Source organism: Pleurodeles waltl, chromosome 11 (assembly GCF_031143425.1).
Source record: "Pleurodeles waltl isolate 20211129_DDA chromosome 11, aPleWal1.hap1.20221129, whole genome shotgun sequence".
Taxonomy (NCBI): Eukaryota; Metazoa; Chordata; class Amphibia; order Caudata; family Salamandridae; genus Pleurodeles; species Pleurodeles waltl.
The window spans coordinates 955628650-955647408 of NC_090450.1; the positions used below are offsets into that span (position 1 = coordinate 955628650).

The following is an 18759-nucleotide window of genomic DNA, read 5'->3' on the forward strand; positions in this document are numbered from 1 at the left end:
GTGGGGTGGATTGGAGTGGGGTGGGTTGGGAGGACTGGAATGGAGTGGGCCTGATTGGAGTGGGGCAGACTGTTTTGGACTGAAGTGAGGCAGACTGTTTTGGACTGAAAACAGGATTGAGTGTGGCAGATTATTTTGGATTGGAGTGGGGTGGGTTGGGGAAGTTGGAGTGGATCGGGTGAGGTGGACTGGATTGGAGTGGGGGCGATTATTGGGGACTGGGGTTGGGCAGACTGATGTGGATTGAGGTGGGGCAGACTGTTGTGGATTGGGGTAGTGGAGTTGGGAGGACTGGAATGGAGTGAGGTGTACTTTGATGGAGCGAGGTGGATTGGATTGCAGTATAGCGGACTGGACAAGAGTGGGACTTATTGAAGTGGGTCAGATGGTTATGATTGGAGTGTGGCGGATTGTTTTGGACTGGGGCAGATTGGAGTGTGGTGGGTTGGGAGGATTGGAAAGTGGTCAACTGGAGTGGATTGGGTAAGTATTTCGAGTTGGAGTGGGGCAGACTGGATTAAAGTGGACCGAGGTGTACTGCCCAATTGTGTGTTAAAGCATTATTTTGAAAATTAAACATAAAAAAACAGAGTTGCTTTTCAATATTTATAACAAGGTAATAGTCCATTTTCGAGAAAAACGCTGACGAGCAAAAACACAACAAAACATGAGTGAAAAGTGAGAAAAAGGCATGTTTTTGCCAGTCACCTGCCTTCTGTTTGCAGGGCATAAGAAGTTAAAAAGAACAAAAGAGTACTGCAATCAAATCTGGAGCAACGGACAGGCACTGATTAAGTTGCATCAATCAGTACTTGGTCCCTGCGCCACAGACAGGAACAGAAATGATGAAATGCCAGCCGTCACCAATTATGAGGCTATAAAGAAGAGTGACACATAATCCAATAAATTATAAGCAACGGGTGGGCTTCAAGCCCTTTTCTAACTACAACAGCACCTCACAAGTGATACGCAAGCACTAGCGCATGCTATCGCAGGGTCAACCCTAAAAAAGCAGTAGTATACCAAAACAAATCCACTGTTTTCAGTTAACAGCCGATTTATCATTTTTCAGAGACAAAACCTGTGTTTTGTAGTTTTCATTATCAGTGGAGCTTTGTGAACATCAGACCACTACACGTTTACAAGAATCTGAACTAGCTGGTCATTCTATATAGTCAGACTCATCTGGTGGACCACCTGTCGCATGTTAGATTTCAAAGGAAAACAATGCACTTTCTCACTTGGAGTACAAGAAGCTGCTGCTTTGTAGAGCAATACTGTCACAAACCAAGTAGCTTACTGGTATAAGGCCATGTTTTGGCAATGGATAGCGGTCTATCCCCAACGACCCTGACCCTTTAATAGACAACCACATGAGCCACCATTCACAAGTAAGGAAAATGTTACTTACCCAGTAGACATCTGTTCGTGGCACGTAGTGGTGTAGATTCACATGCTTTGCAAAAGTCCACCATCTAGTGTTGGGCTCAGAGTGTTACAAGCTGTTTTTCTTCGAAGAATCTTTTTGAGTCACGAGATCAAGGCGGTCATTCTGACCGCGGCGGTCGCCGCCCGCCAAGCGGTTCCCACCGAAAGACCGCGGCGGCCATTCCGGCTTTCCCGCTGGACCGCCAGAAGACCGCCGGCCGGCCCAGCGGGACAGCCCCTTCAACAATGAAGCCGGCTCGGAATGGAGCCGGCGGAGTTGAAGGGGTGCGACGGGTGCAGTGGCACCCGTCGTGATTTTCACTGTCTGCACAGCAGACAGTGAAAATCTTTGTGGGGCCCTGTTAGGGGGCCCCTGCACTGCCCATGCCAGTGGCATGGGCAGTGCAGGGGCCCCACGGCACCTGTTCCCGCCATCCTGGCGGTGGACACCGCCAGAAACAGGCTGGCGGGAAGGCGATCGGAATCCCCATGGCGGTGCTGCAAGCAGCGCCGCCATGGCGGATTCCCTGGGCCAGCGGGAAACCGGCAGAAAACCGCCGGCTCCCGTTTTCTGACCGCGGCTTTACCGCCGCGGTCAGAATCGCCCAGGAAGCACCGCCAGCTTGTTGGCGGTGCTTCCGCCGCCCTCCGCCATGGACCGCCAAGGTCAGAATGACCCCCCAAGTGACTCCTCCTCTCTGTCATAGTGGCCATGGGCTTCGAGCTCTTTGTTAGATTGTTTTCTCGCAGGCGGGTGAGGTAAAGTGTGTGTGTGTATATATATACATACACACATATATATATATATATATATATATATATATATATATATATATATATACATACATACACACACACACACACACACACACATACACACACATAAAATAAAAATAAATAAAAAGAAGAAGATGTCCATCCAATGTATATACAATATTTTGTACAATGATTACAGGCTTCCGGGGAGAAGAGAGGCTGCATGTGAATCTACAGCACTACATGCCAGGCACAGATGTCTACTGGGTAAGTAAAATATTTCTTTCAATGGCATGTGTGGCTGTAGATACACATGCTTTTCATAGACTGTAAAGCAGTCCCCTTCAAATAAGCGGTGGCTAGCTTGTAGGAGTTGGTGTAGCTTGAAAAAGTGTCCTGAGGACTGCTTGACCAACACTTGCTTGTTGGCGTGATAAAACAATCTGCACAATAGTGTTTAGTAAATGTGTGCGGTGTAGACAGAGTAGCAGCTCTTCAGATATCTGCTATTGGAAGGTTTCCTAAATAAATTGCACCTTTGGAAGCACCTTTCTTCCTGGTAGTGTGTGCTTTAGGAGTTGTTGGTAATTCTCTTCTAGCTTTAAGACAACAAGAAAAAGAAAAAGAAAAAAAAACTCAACTGATTGATTAATGTGAAATGGTGAAACTACTTTAGGTACACATTTGGGGTTTGTCCCAAGAACTCCTTTATCTGTATGTACTTGGAAAAAATACACTTGTATTTCACTGACACATCTTAATGAAGTTATAGCTACTAAGAAGGCATCTTTCCATGAAAGGAATTCCACAGAACAGGAATGCATAGGTTCAAATGGTGGACCCATAAGTCTAATAAGTACAATGTTAAGATTCCATACTGGAGCTGGTGGAACCCTGGGTGGAATAACTCTTTTAAGCCCTTCCATAAATGCCTTAACAACAGGAATTCTGAACAAAGAAAGATGTTGTCTGTTTGGGAGGTAAGCAGATCTGGCTGCTAAATTAAATCTAATAGAGAAGTATGCTAAATTTGCCTTTTGTAAATGAAGCACATAACAATGTCTTGTACTGACGCTTTGAGTGGATCAATGTTTTTAGGTTGACAGTAATGTACAAAACTTTTCCATTTTGCAGCATAACACCGTCTAGTTAAAGGTCTGCGTGTCTCTTTAAGAATGTCCATACATTCATTAGGAAGTTGTAAATAACCAAGCTTTAGGACTTCAGGAGTCATATCGCAAAAGTGAGCCCCTCATTAAGAGTCTGGCGGTCCTGGAACCACCAGACTCGCTGTGGAGGTCAGACCACTGCCAAAGCAGCGGCGCAGCCTCAACATTACGACCATGGTGGAGCTGTCAAGATCCGACTGCTGGCACCACCAGGTTGCCGTCAGTCAACAGCCTATCAGTTCCATCGGTCTTAATCTGCCAGGGCAGCGCTGCAAGCAGTGCTGCACTGGGGGATTACGAGCCCCCTCTCCCCCGGCTTTGCATGGCGGTCCACCATTGGACAGCCCCGTTGTTCTTTTCGCTGCCTGAATTACGGGCACGTGACACACCGCAACATTGCCGCTGACTCAATTAAGAGACGGCATCAATATTGTAGCCTGTTTCCCACTGGGCCAGCGGGCAGAAAAACAGAGTGGCGGTTTTCCATCCTAAAGAGTTAGGTGGGCGGCCTCTGCCACCCACCAAACTCAAAATGAGGCCCTGTGGGTTTTGGGGTCTGACGTCTGATTTTACCTATCAAGTCAAAAGGTCTGGTCTGTTGGGAAGTTTGTGAAGAGGATCCACAGACAGATCCACTAGAGTTGTGTACCAAGGTTGACGTGCCCATGTAGGAGCTACAAGGATCATGGTGACTGCTGTTGGTCTCAATTTGCGTACCAGAAATGGGATGAGTGGGACAGGCCGAAAAGCTTAAGCCAATATCCCCGACCAATTCATCCATAGAGCGTTACTCTTGGACTGAGGGTGTGGGTATCTGGACATGAAATTTTGGTATTTTGAGTTTTCTACTGTGGGGAAGAGATCTATATCTGGTGTTTCCCAGAGGCAAAAGCATTGGTGAAGAACTTGTGGGTGAATTTCCCATTTGTGGACTTGTTGCTGCGTCCTGCTCAATAGGTCCGTAAAGTAATTGTCCATTCCTGGGAGATATTCTGCCAGTAATTGAATGCGATTGTGAATCGCCCACTTCCAAATTGTCTGAGCTAGAAGGGACAATTGAGATGAGTGCCCCCCCTATTTCTGCAGATAATACATAGTAGTTATGTTGTCTGTATGGACTAATACCACCTTGTGCAACATTTGTGTCAGAAATGCTTTGAGCACAAGGAAGACTGCTAGCAACTCCAAGAAGTTGATGCGATAAGTCTGTTGAATGGGATCCCATTTCTCTTGTATTGTAAGGTTGTTGGGGTGAGCTCCCCAACCCATCTGTGGTGCATCTATTGTGAGAGTGATCTGAGGCACAGGTCCTGAAAGGGCCGCCCCTTTGAAAGGTTGGTGGGGTTCCACCATTGCATAGAGCAGTGGTGGGCCAACAACACTAGATCCTGAAGATGACCCTGCGATGGAGACCACTGACGAGAGATGCACTGCTGTAGTGGATGCATGTGTAGTCTCACATGGGGAACAATGGCAATGGAGAAGGCCATCAGGCCAGTAGGTGCATCACTAGTTTTACTGTGCAGGTATGATTCTCCTGCAATTGAGAGATGAGATTTTGAAAAGCCTGAATCTTTAGGGGGTTTGGATATGCCATTGCTGAATGATTATTCAGAACTGCTCCCAGATCAGGCTGTATTTGTGAAGGTTGAAGATGGGATTTGCGATAGTTTATTATAAATCCCAAAGTGTGTAGAAGATTTACTGTATCTTGAGTATGTTGCTGGCATTTTTGGACGGTATTAGCTTTTATGAGCCAATCGTCCAGGTATGGGAGGACGTGGATGTTTTGCCTTCTGAGAAGTGCGGGTACTACAGTTAAGCATTTCATGAATACCCTTGGGTTGTGGTTATCCCGAATGGTAGTACTTTGAATTGATGTTTTCCCTCAATGACAAATCGAAGATATTTGCGATGTGCTGTATGTATAGGAATGTGCAAAAAAGCATCTTTGAGATCTAAAGCGGTCATGTAATTCCCTTGTTGTAAAAGAGGAACAACATCTTGCAGAGTGACCATATGGAAATGCTCTACAAGTATGTATAGGTTGAGAGGCCTGAGAGACAGAATTGGTTTTAGAGAACTTTGGTATGAGAATTACAGTGAATATACTCCTAACCCCAGTTAGGATAGGGGAGCTGGTTCTATAGCCCCTTTAAGAAGAAGGGACAGTACCTCTTAAGAGAATGAGATGGTCGTGTGAGTTTGTGAAAATGAGGAGGTATATTTGGTAGAGTGGAAATGAGTTCTAGTCAATAACAATGTTGGATAATTGATAGAACCCACTTGTTTGTGGTTATACTGGACCTTTGGAGATAAATGTTTGCCAGTCTTTTTCCTACAGGTGATGTATGTGCTATGGGGAGTTGTAAAAGTCACTTTTTATTAGAGGGAGATCCTCTGGAGAAGCGATCTCCAAACTTTTTATTGCCCCCCGTTAAAAAATAAAAATCATTGGGACCCCTCAGAATTTTTCACAAATATTTTATAAAGATGGCACTGTTTAAATATGTCTAGACTTAGTTAAACATTGCAGTTAAGTACTGTTACCTGTTTAAAAATACAATAACCTGTTTCTGCTTAAAACAAAACACTGTTATCTGTGTAATGCTTCTTTTGGCCAGAGCCTGGAGCCCCCCTTCGGATGACTTGAGGCCCACGAGGGGGCCCACCCCCCAGTTTGAAGACCCCTGCTCTAGAGGCAGATGTTTTACCTCTCCCTCTATTATTTGTGGCTCTATAAGATCCTCTAAAGGAACCTCTGTTGTAAATATGTGTTCCTTGCTTTTGTAGTGGGTTAGAAGCTTTGGTGGTTGTTTTGAAACCATGCCTAAATTCTTCAATGATTTGCAGCTTGAGCAGCCACCCTTTTGCCCGCTGTGTCCAGTTTTTTTTCTGCCCTTATCTGGAGGAGCATCTCCTATGGACTGTCAGCCCTCTTTTGTGCTGCACTTACCAGTATAGTCTGGCGGTAGTTGAGTTTTTATGAAAGTTGGATTTGAGGGTGCAGCTTTATATTTCTCTTCTACCCCTGGTGTAATTATTCTTGCCCCAACAGGTTCTTTAAATATGACAGTAGCATGTATGAGCATGCCTGGTAGCATGGATAGAAATGGAGACTCTTTGTGCGTGTTGGTTAGTGCGTCGAAGAAAAAGTCCTCTTTGATTGGGTCTGTATACATGTGCACATTATGATTCACTGCTGCTCTTGCAATAACTTAACTGTATGCAGTTGTATCCCCAGAAGGCCTTGCTTGATAAAGATCAGGGTTGTTAGGGAGAATGGGATCTGGATCATATATATCCCATGGATTACATCTTGTGGAGTATCACTTAAATCCTCTCTCTGAGGTGATAACAATGATGCTTGTAGAAAAAACTGTGGGTGAATCAAAGATGTAGGTGACTGTGGTGGTGGAGTAGAAGGAAGTACAAGAGAATGAGGTGGCGAAGGCAGAGGTTGTTCTGGAGCTTTGTCTTTTTCTTTGGAGACTTTTTTAGGGGAGGCACAGTATCTAATGTTTCTTGGAATGTAAATCTCCTTTTGATTGGAATATGTTTCTTTCTATATGTGAATTTTGCGCTGTCTAGCATCCATCACTTACAAGATAGGTTCGACAGAAGAAGTCTCCCCAGAGGAAACTGTAGAATCTTTGCCCACCTTAGTTTTCAGCTCCTAACTCTTTGGTACTGAATGCTTTTTTTTTTTTTTAGCTGAAAGTGTCGGCTCCAAAGTAGATGGCAATAGTTTCTTCTGTGCCAAAATTGTCGATTTGAATGTTTGACTCGATCCCGAAACAGATTGGGATGTGTTTGCCCGTTTGGTCAGTGCAGAAGACATTTTGGTCGTCATCAATTTCGGTGCCAAACCAGAGGGAGGTGCATCCAAATGTATTTTTCAGATCCTACCATGACCTGAGGGCAGTGGAGAACCAACTACCACTTTAGAAGAATTTTTGAATGTCTTTATTTGGTGCGATGGTGCTGGTGTACTCATGTACTGCGCCGCTGGAATGGATTGACTCTAGATTTCTGAATCTTGGTCCGACTCAGAGTCTCAAATTGAAATGGCTGTCTGCTGTCCAACTTCTTTCTGTGTGTGCTCCTCTTTGAAGATGTTGGGGGGGGGGGGTCATCTGTTGTTTTTGACGCCATTTCTAATTGATGCGGTCTTCGGACCTGGAGGATCTTTTTGGAACAAAAAAAGATTTACAGGAGCCGCAGGTCTCCTCTGTGTGTTCCGGGGACAAGCACAAATTACACACCAATTGTTAATCTGTGAATGGAAACTTGGAGTGACACTGAGGGCAGAATCTAAACAGGAGTACGTTCCATTAGCCTATTATTCTCCAACCTCAGTTGTCGAAGCAGGCCAAGAAGGGCGTGAATGCTTCTAAGGGAGTTAAATCGACCCAGATGATAGAATTCAGATTGACTTGTAAAAGTGTAGAATACGCGATCGAAAACTATATGTTGATAGAAAGATGGAAGTTAGAGTTCGAAAGATACTGAACCAAGATTCACCAGAACTTGAGAAAACGCATCCGAACCAGACGGCAGAGAGAAACAAGGATTCAATGCCCATGCACACTATCACAGAGAGGAGGAGTCACGATCTCGTGACCCGAAAATATATTTAGAAGAAAACCAACTTTTAGCACTCAGAGTCCAACACTAGATGGCGGACTTATGCATGGTATGTGTATCTACAGCCACACATGCCATCTAACACACTCCTATTTAATAATAATAAAAACAAAAACTAAACACGTCATAGCCACGATTATTACGAAAAGGAAAACCATCCTGCGTTTGCCTCCAACAGTTTGATGACTTCCTGTCTCTGCAGTATTTTCTTACAATTACAATAATCCTCATGAATCTCAGTATCACACCAGATCACTTTTCTTATACCCGATGCCAACAATGAAGCCAACAAACTGTGCAGTCAAATGCAGTACCGCCAGTTCTACTGACATTCCTTAGCTAGGAGTAAAGTGATGATTGTGCCCATTTTCCCACAGCCGCTGCTGCACATCATGCTACGAAAGAACACTCAAAATATAGGTGGGGAGGAGGCAGAGAAACTATAATAGAGTGTTCACTCTTCGGACCCCTATGCAATGTGGTTACAGAATTTTTGGTCCCAGTACTTTACCTTTAAAATGACTCTGGATGCCCCTCACCTTTTAGGACTTTACTGGACAAACTGAGAAAAAAAAAAGTGATTGTGAGGCTTATTTACAACCAAGTACCTTATTGGTTCAACCAATCTCCCTTTGAAGAAATTCAGGATCAAAATGATAGCTCATATCCTGTTCTGCCTGCAAACGTCAAACTAGGTCTATGCCACCAACTGAAGAAATTCAAAAACTACTTTAAAGCTAATCCATATCACGGCCAGTGACTCATACTATCAGTAGAAGTGCTCACATCTCCAATCGCAGCCGATGCCCAAATATGGTGAAAAGAGACACATATTTACTTTCACTTGGATGAAGGTCTTGATGGGGGTAAAAAGTGAGCCAGTCTATGATAAATTGTCTACCAGATAAATGGTATACCACTGCACTGTGGTTTCATGGAGCCAAAGTTCAACGTAGGTGAGTAAATAAACTGTTACTTACCTGCAACACCAGTTTTCTATCAAGTGTACATTCATTAAATTCATAATCTCCAAATATCTCTATGAGGCAGGATCCCACAGAAGTGTTGTTATTTAGTGTTTATGACTATTAATGATGATGCTTTTATGGAGAAAAGCACTTGCAATAACAAAAATATTATTCCCCAAGTCACAAAATCAGCAACAGTGAGCAGTCATCCATGGACATGGGTTTCAACTCAGAAATGCGGCCAGTGTGGTGAAATGTCCATGCGCAAATTTAGCTGTGTCTATAAGCAAAAGCTTGTTCTTGTCCACTAACTCTCAAGTCTGTGCATGGAAAATGCTTGCAAATTTATTCTGGGCAAAGGAAATGTAAATAAGTTGTTATGGTTAGGGCTGTAGAGGAAGGAGCTCTTACAACAAGATAGTTTGAAAATGCACCCCATCACATTTCTACAAGAAGTCGTGAACAGCTATTACATTTTTGTATGTAGGAATCCGTAAGAATACAAGTAATCAAGGAATCCGTGAACTGTACAGATTTTGAATAATTTTTTCTGGTAATTCAGAAACAGATTCCAAATATGTGGAAGTAAAACTGTGAGTAAATACTTCATTCTTCTTTAGCGGATTTGTTATTCAGAACCTCGATAAATAAGTTGGTCTTTAACATGTATGTAGGCATCCATATAATAACATTCTTTCGGTCCTGATGACGTAGTGTGCATAAGAGTGAAGTAGATGATACATGTGCTTGTGTTACGTTTGCATTAAGACATACACTGCACTAGCAGTATTCAAAACATACTAGCCTTTAGTGTATCCTTTGGCTCCATACAAACATCTTGCACTTCAACAACCCTAACTAAATAAAACAGAACGGATTATAATACAGAAAGCATGAAAACATAATTCTCAGAAAGCACCCTCTTTTTTGTAGGATCACTATAAATGTATTGTACATGGATGGGTTTATTAATTTGTACATGAATGCATTTATATGCACGAATGCATCAACTCGGACTAACGTCCATTATGGGGAACTTCTGTTTACCAAGTGTAAACAACTCGCCCCATTCCAGCCGATCATATTCAGGGCATTAATCTCTCACTCCAAAAGCTAAGTAGGAAGAATTTGTGCTAAGAAGAATAACCGCTTAAGGACATATTGAAGGTGTTTTAGACTAGAATAACTTATTAAAACAGTCTTAAAAAGATGTGTCCTTTAGTTAATCCACCAAGTCCTTACCATAATGTACAACCAAAAATGCAGACATTCGTGATCCCATGGTTCCCTTCCCCACTACCCACATTTGTTTGCTCAGATCTACAGATGTGTGGCAGTTTCAAGTAATATTGCCAAAGCACAGCCCTTGCATTCTCTTGGCTGATGTCCCAAAAAGCACTATGGCTGCTTAAGAACACTGGAATTTCCTAACCATAGAACTCAAACACCATTAATCCCAATAAACAAGTTCCCACCACTGGGAGCAGCACCAAAGTGAAGAAATTTTCCGTATCAGGAGCAAAACATGTTTTCACATTTAACTCCATCTAGGTTATGAAGCAGTGTCAATTTGATAAAAGCCCTTAATTCTGGAAACAACTTTACCTGTTGAAATTTATTTTACAACCAGACATCTAATTCTACAAAATATAAACCTTAACACACTGGTGTCCTGATACAGTGTACGATTTCAAAACTTGGTTTGCATTTTCTGGCACTTTTTACGTTGCTAAAACACATCCAGGCAAAAAACTTCAAAGCATGCAAATCTGGCTGATTGACTTCTGCTCGTGTTTGCATAAATACGATGATAAAATGTAAACACGTCAAGACACTACCTTTCGTCACCTTCAAATTGGTTTATTAGGTGTTGTAACACGTCTAATGAAGGGTCTTGTATTGAACTACGTTATCCCCAACACGGACACAAACTGATCCGGCGAGCCTGCATGATCTTCAGAACAAGCTGCGTTACTTCCAAGAACGGCTGAAACAAAAGGTCTGCCTACCTAGGCCACGAAACTGGCAGACTTAAGACCATGCCACACTAGGGCCAAAAATGATGTGGCTGAAAACTAGGAAATGCAGGCGTGCAGGAAAGGAAAAAGGAAATCAAGCCTCCTTAGCGTATACATGGAGGTCCTGGGACTACATCTTCATAACACGCACCTTCACAGAACATTTTACCCCGCCCACTAGCCACCATGCTCTTGCTTCATGGTCAACACCCAAATATCATTCCCTGGGCTCTCGTCTTTGTGTAGTTCACAGATGCCTCCTCGCTAGCTTAATATACAGGGAGTGCAGAATTATTAGGCAAATGAGTATTTTGACCACATCATCCTCTTTATGCATGTTGTCTTACTCCAAGCTGTATAGGCTCGAAAGCCTACTACCAATTAAGCATATTAGGTGATGTGCATCTCTGTAATGAGAAGGGGTGTGGTCTAATGACATCAACACCCTATATCAGGTGTGCATAATTATTAGGCAACTTCCTTTCCTTTGGCAAAATGGGTCAAAAGAAGGACTTGACAGGCTCAGAAAAGTCAAAAATAGTGAGATATCTTGCAGAGGGATGCAGCACTCTTAAAATTGCAAAGCTTCTGAAGCGTGATCATCGAACAATCAAGCGTTTAATTCAAAATAGTCAACAGGGTCGCAAGAAGCATGTGGAAAAACCAAGGCGCAAAATAACTGCCCATGAACTGAGAAAAGTCAAGCGTGCAGCTGCCACGATGCCACTTGCCACCAGTTTGGCCATATTTCAGAGCTGCAACATCACTGGAGTGCCCAAAAGCACAAGGTGTGCAATACTCAGAGACATGGCCAAGGTAAGAAAGGCTGAAAGACGACCACCACTGAACAAGACACACAAGCTGAAACGTCAAGACTGGGCCAAGAAATATCTCAAGACTGATTTTTCTTAGGTTTTATGGACTGATGAAATGAGAGTGAGTCTTGATGGGCCAGATGGATGGGCCCGTGGCTGGATTGGTAAAGGGCAGAGAGCTCCAGTCCGACTCAGACGCCAGCAAGGTGGAGGTGGAGTACTGGTTTGGGCTGGTATCATCAAAGATGAGCTTGTGGGGCCTTTTCGGGTTGAGGATGGAGTCAAGCTCAACTCCCAGTCCTACTGCCAGTTCCTGGAAGACACCTTCTTCAAGCAGTGGTACAGGAAGAAGTCTGCATCCTTCAAGAAAAACATGATTTTCATGCAGGACAATGCTCCATCACACGCGTCCAAGTACTCCACAGCGTGGCTGGCAAGAAAGGGTATACAAGAAGGAAATCTAATGACATGGCCTCCTTGTTCACCTGATCTGAACCCCATTGAGAACCTGTGGTCCATCATCAAATGTGAGATTTACAAGGAGTGAAAACAGTACACCTCTCTGAACAGTGTCTGGGAGGCTGGGGTTGCTGCTGCACGCAATGTTGATGGTGAACAGATCAAAACACTGACAGAATCCATGGATGGCAGGCTTTTGAGTGTCCTTGCAAAGAAAGGTGGCTATATTGGTCACTGATTTGTTTTTGTTTTGTTTTTGAATGTCAGAAATGTATATTTGTGAATGTTGAGATGTTATATTGGTTTCACTGGTAATAATAAATAATTGAAATGGGTATATATTTGTTTTTTGTTAAGTTGCCTAATAATTATGCACAGTAATAGTCACCTGCACACACAGATATCCCCCTAACATAGCTAAAACTAAAAACAAACTAAAAACTACTTCCAAAAATATTCAGCTTTGATATTAATGTGTTTTTTGGGTTCATTGAGAACATGGTTGTTGTTCAATAATAACATTAATCCTCAAAAATACAACTTGCCTAATAATTCTGCACTCCCTGTACATATTGCTCCACAACTCGTTTTATTACCAGTCAAGAAAGAGCCTTTGCAAGCTGGTCTGGGGACTAAGTGCATACCTCCAAGCACACGGTCTTTTGCCTCAGGCACAACTTTGAACATTTTGCTGGTTAGGAGTAAATAAGGAGAAAGACAAGCTTAAAATATTACTCCTGCACAGGTTACAAGCAAGCGTCCTTCAAAAAGACAGAAGAAAGAATATACTGCCCCTGTAAGCTTTGGTCAGGTTTTTGGCCAACAAATGGAAACATTTCAGGCCTGTACGTTTGACATGATTTGGCCTTCGAGCAGGAAAACATAAAATGTAGTTCCAGAGTTAGAGAAGATACCATGCACAGCCCACTACTTTCCATTACTAAGCATAAATGGAAGGCAGTGCTGCAATCGTATTTACAATATCCACCGTTTAGAAAAAATAATTATTTATTCAGGAGCGTAGACATGTTACATTGCGATTACTAGAGTGCTGAATATGGTGGGAAGAACTCTGAGAAGTTTAATAATTTATTTTTGTTAGAAGGGCTTGATACCAGATCCCTACCATTTGTAAACACTAAGTAGCAAGTCTTGTTATAACACTAACGATATTCAATTTACTGATTTTGGAAGGATGGAAGGCTGAAGTGGCCTTGCTATAATTCAGAAAGATGTGAAAGGCGAGTATTCAACTTGCTAAATCATCATGCAAAGGGTGGGAAATAAATCCTTGCGCAAACCTGAAAACACTCATGACCTACAGTGTGCAGCGGTATTTTACTGTACAAGATCCTTATTTTCCAGAATCCTATTTAAAGGAGGCTTTGTCTAGCAAGAACAAAAAAAACAAAAAAAAAAATTACATCTGAAACACTAATATAACGATCTAAAACTACCTTCCCAGTTGCTCCATACTGTATTGCTTTTATATCCCTTCACTGCTTTCTAGAGGCTTCAACGTACAGAGGAAGTTGTAGGAAAGATGATAGTAATTGAGGAACATACAGTAGTCTAGTAAACTTAAACAGCAACTATTCCATAATCTTGCTGAAAGATTTGAGGCTTCCTAAATTTCTTCATGTGAAATTTGGGTGTGAAAAAAGGAAATTCTGTTCAGAAAGGTACATTTCGTATAATTTGTATATCTTGGTATTAGAAGCAACCGGGGTGTGGGAAATCTACCTTCAACATCTGGTTAGGAGGAAGAACTTATTAAAGAACTGAGAAGCCGTGTATATCTGGAAGCGGCGTACTTGGCAAAACATTTCAAAATGGATTGTTTTGCTTGACTGCGATGCACCGGAGAGGTGTTTATCAAATTTTTTTTTTTTAATCAAAGCGGCAACAAGCAGCATAGTTCTTTGGGGTTTTGCATTGTTTCAGCAGTGGCACTTTCATAAACAGTGTTACAGTACTTGCTCCTATACTGGTGAGGACAATGGTGCAGGCAGTAACAGTTCACCAAAATCAAGATTTAAGGGGGATGCAAGAAGGCGTTTCCACCTTAGAGAGTTAGCTACATTGCCCTCAACCTATTACCAAGTAGTAGCATTAACAAATCTAATATAAATGGTCAATTATCTCTTGCGCAACCTGCAAGCAAACTGTGACCATCTAAGTCTACAGGACCTCCTGGTGTAACCATCTAGTATGTGACAAGAGCATCTGGGAGAGTTGGGAGATACTGATCCTAAGACAACTTATGGTAAAGTCTCCACATGGCATGGCCAAGCACTCTTTCAGCTCCATGTTTCTCCAAGCTGGTTCTGGGCTCCAACAAACCGGTGGCAAAAATAAACAAGAAACCAACCATCTCCCACAGCACCAAAGAAAGAATACTGTGTGGTACTGAAAAATATATCAGACACAAACACATTGCTGATTGTTGGTTCAAGATCATCCAAGGACACACAGAATCATCATAAAGAGGCCATGCTGGATCTAGCATAAAATGTGAATGTCAGATTTTAATATAGTTATGTTTTCTGCATGAACAAAAAGAAGGACTAATAAATGCTGATGATGCAAGTTCTAAAAAACGTTGTTATTCTGACAGTCACTCTTCACCGTACACATAGCCAGGTTCACAGGGATTTCAACATACAAATCTTAAAGCTATGATGAAACCACCACCCTAAGAAATCCCTAGACTATAGGGAGGGTTTAACCGCCCCCAGTGAAGGATCCTGTGAGGTCTGTACTCAGCACGTCCTTGGCACTCGGCCAACGTACCTGGATTAGAGGCGAATTTGGAAAGCCCACTGATCTCTGGAACGCTGCCAGAACCTACTGCAAATACACCTCAAGAACAGAACCAACGTACCTGAAGGCGTAGGTTTTCTGATGCCAACTCAGCTGCCCCCGAATGCTGTATGCAATAGTGGTAACAAACTCCCCACCCAGTCCCAGCTCAGAACACAACTTCAGGGCAAACTTCTCTGGAGAATTCTCCTTTTCCGACATGTCCCACTCAAACTGGTCCACCAGGGAGATGTTCCCCACGTGGATGTTTAGCTGAAAAAAAATCCACACAAGTAAATTGTTACAACAAAGTTCAGATTAACTTGATTAGATACGCAACGTTAACATGCATGGACGTCCTATGAATTAAAGGCCACCAAAGCATTCAATTTACAGGTGTAAAATAGAAAAACAGCTCAATAAAATCCCTCCCAGGTACTGTCAACCATCTACATCGCAACCGTTCACATACTCCAGGCTGTCGGCTAATCCACATTTCTTTTATCTGCTACAATGCACACACAATGACAGTAATGACCAGAACATACCGCACCAATGAAAGTTCACAGTAAGTCAAAAAATCATCCATTGTGCTACAGCCCTTGAGATCCCACGGTTACGAGACTCCCCCATATTTAACTTAAAAAAACGCAAAGCAAAGGGGGACACCTTCACAAAATAATATTATATATATATATATACACATAAAAGTCCAATAATACCCCCAAAAAATCCAAACAAAAGTGGAGTGCAATCACCACTTTCCGAGGCATACAGCAGGGTACTCCGCTGCCCTCTATTAAAGGGTATTGAAGAGAGTAATCTTATGCAGGTTAAGTAATGAGGGGTCTGACAGAGGGTAACCTTTCTGCAATATAGTGCAGATTAAGGCATATGGGTGCTCTTTAATGTTGACTGGGGAAATTTAAGTGATCTTCTGCACCCAATAAAGGGTAAAACAATGGATGTAGAGCCCTTCTTTAATGCAGTGTAGGGTAAAATCTTCATTATAATGAAAGAAAGTAATCTGAGCAATACCTGTATTCTAAATACAAACTAAAAAAATTATCATGCTATTTTATGCTTCGGAAAGCACTTAAGTACTGTTCTTCAATAATCCTGGGAAGGGTATTTACCCAAAAGGCTATAGTTATCAGAGCTCTAGATTGGTCTGATCAAAGGCACAGTAAACGACCAGTTATGTAATGCTGTGATCTAATCCTTATTGGTGTAATCCTCATTAAGCAAAATAAAATTTAAAAAAAGGGGTAAAAGGAATCCAAATAACCACAGTCAGAAAAGGGGCAATGCAGAGTAATTTAATTCAGTAACAGACTGCAGCTCACAATAATCTCCTTTTGTACAGCGAGGTAAAGTATTCCCTTTCGTCAATTGATAACTGATAAAAGTGAGGAGTAAACTCATTACTAGCCAAACGACAATAAAAAGTATCAGGATAATCCTGTTCATTAGACAAATGTGAGTAAAGAACAAGTTACGTACCTTTGGTAATGTATTATCTGCTAGAGACAATATCTAGCTGCAGATTCTTTACCTTTGAATTTCCCAGCCATCAGACTAGATCTGGAAGATTTGTGCATGGGCAGTGCCACTGTTCGTCTTCGGGTGGCTTTGTTTGGTTCCAGGCGGCATTTGAAGTGATGCTGTGATGACCTAAATAGACACCACCCAGTCACGCGGACATCAGTTACTTTTCGTGACTTTTCACACCAGGAGCGAAGAGCCATAAAGTGAACTGAGAAATGTGTGTCCAAACTAGGGTCCTGAAAGGGAAGCAACAATAGCCATAGGAATCTGTCCGCAGAGTGGGGAGGAATGGGTCTGCAAAGAATCTGCAGCTAGATATTGTCTCTACCAGATAATGCGTTACCGAAGGGAGGTAACTTGTTCATCTGAGAGTATGCTAGCTGCAGATTCCTTACCTTTGAATAGACACTCAAGCTCTACCTTCTTGGCAGTGAACACATCATTTTATGTACTTAGAAGTCCTTCAGAACCAACCGGGCGAAATGCTCATCCCTGCGGACCCGACTGTCTAGGCAGTAGTGTTTAACAAACATGTGCAGGGACGTCCACATTGCTGCCTGGTAGATGTCCAGGACTGGCAGTCCACGAGCTAATGCCATGGTCGCAGATTTTCCTCTGGTGGAATGGGCCCTTAAACCCTGAGGAGGTTGCCTTTTAGCCAGGCCATAGCAGATTCTGATACAGAGAATGACCCAGTGTGAAATGGTTTGCTTCTGTACTGCCTGACCTTTCTTCGGTTCAACATAGCCCATAAAAAGTTAGTCATCCACTCTGAACGCTTTTGTGCAGTCAAAGCAGAACAACAATGTTCTTTTTGGGTCCAGATGGTGGAGTTGCTCCTCTTCTTTAGAAGGATGTGGAGGAGCGCAAAAGGTGGGCAGTGACAGACTGTCGCAAATGGAATGCGGTCACCACTTTCGGAAGGAAAGAGGCCCTGGTGCGAAGCACCACTTTGTCATGGAAGACAATTAGATAGAGAGGTTGGATCATAAACCCTGAAGCTCACTTAGCCTCCCGGGAGATGTTATTGTCACTACGAAGGCTGTCTTGCTGGTAAGCAGCCGGTAGGGACAATTGTGTAGCAGCTCAAAGGGAGCACACATGAGGTATGTGAGAACTAAATTAAGATCCCACTGAGGCATGATGAAGGGCAAAACATATCTACAAGCCCTTTGAGAAACTGATTTACATGTGGGGACCTAAGTAAAGAGGGTTGGGTCAGGCAGCCGCAGGAAATCAGACAGCGCAGAGAGATAACCCTTAAGCATACCCACAGCAGATCCCTGCTGGGCAAGGGTAAGAATAAAGAGAAGAATATTAGAAAGAGATGCAAGAAGAGGGTCATTAGACCTATCTGTACAATACTTTACACAGTTTTGCCATTGGCAGGAGTATACATTCTTGGTATAGGGACACCTGGCTGCCAAAATAACATCAGAGACTTCGCGAGGAAAGTCAAAAGCTATCAACTGACAACGCTCAGTCTGCATGCAAGAAGTCGTAGAGTTGAACGGTTCAGGTGGAGGACCCTCTCCTGCTGCTTTAACAGAAGAGTCTCCCGAAGGGGCAGCCTGATCAGAGGATCAATGCTCATTTTCAGAAGGTCAGGATACTAGACTCTCCTTGCCCAGTCCAGTGCCACTAGAATGACGTGTGCCCGGTCGTTCTTGATCTTCTTGTGAACTCTGGGCAAAAGTAGTATGGGTGGAAAGGCATAGAGGAGGCCGGAACTCCACTGGAGATGAAGTGTGTCTGACTGATAGCCACCTTGGAAACTCCAATGAGCAAAACTGCTGACATTGCGGGTCCTCTTCAGAGGCGAACAGATCTAACCAAGGCTCTTCCCACTGCTGAAAGAGTCTTTGTGCTGCCTCAAAATGGAGACGCCACTCGTGATCTGCTAATAAGCGACGGCTGAGTTTGTCCACCCCGGCGTTCAGAGAACCTGCCAGGTGTTTAACCACCAGGGTTATGCCCTGCTGTTCCAGCCATCTCCAGAGATGCAAGACCTCTTGACAAAGGGTCCACAACCCCACCGTGCCATGCTTGTTGCAGTACCACATGGTGGTGTTGTCTGTGAACACCCGCACTAACTTCCCCTTGACAAAGGGAGGAAATGCTTTCAATGCTAGCCAGACCTCATGGAGCT

The 18759-nt window shown here is 43.1% G+C and overlaps 1 protein-coding gene across 1 annotated transcript in view; it reads right to left on the bottom strand.

Moving 5' to 3' along the window:
* The window catches only part of SMARCB1 (SWI/SNF related BAF chromatin remodeling complex subunit B1), a 45376-nt gene that overhangs the window by 4254 nt on the left and 22363 nt on the right, over nucleotides 1-18759 (bottom strand). The window contains exon 7 of the mRNA XM_069215183.1: nucleotides 15145-15335. Coding sequence (XP_069071284.1) covers nucleotides 15145-15335 — 191 coding nt within the window. The remainder of the gene's footprint in view (nucleotides 1-15144; nucleotides 15336-18759) is intronic.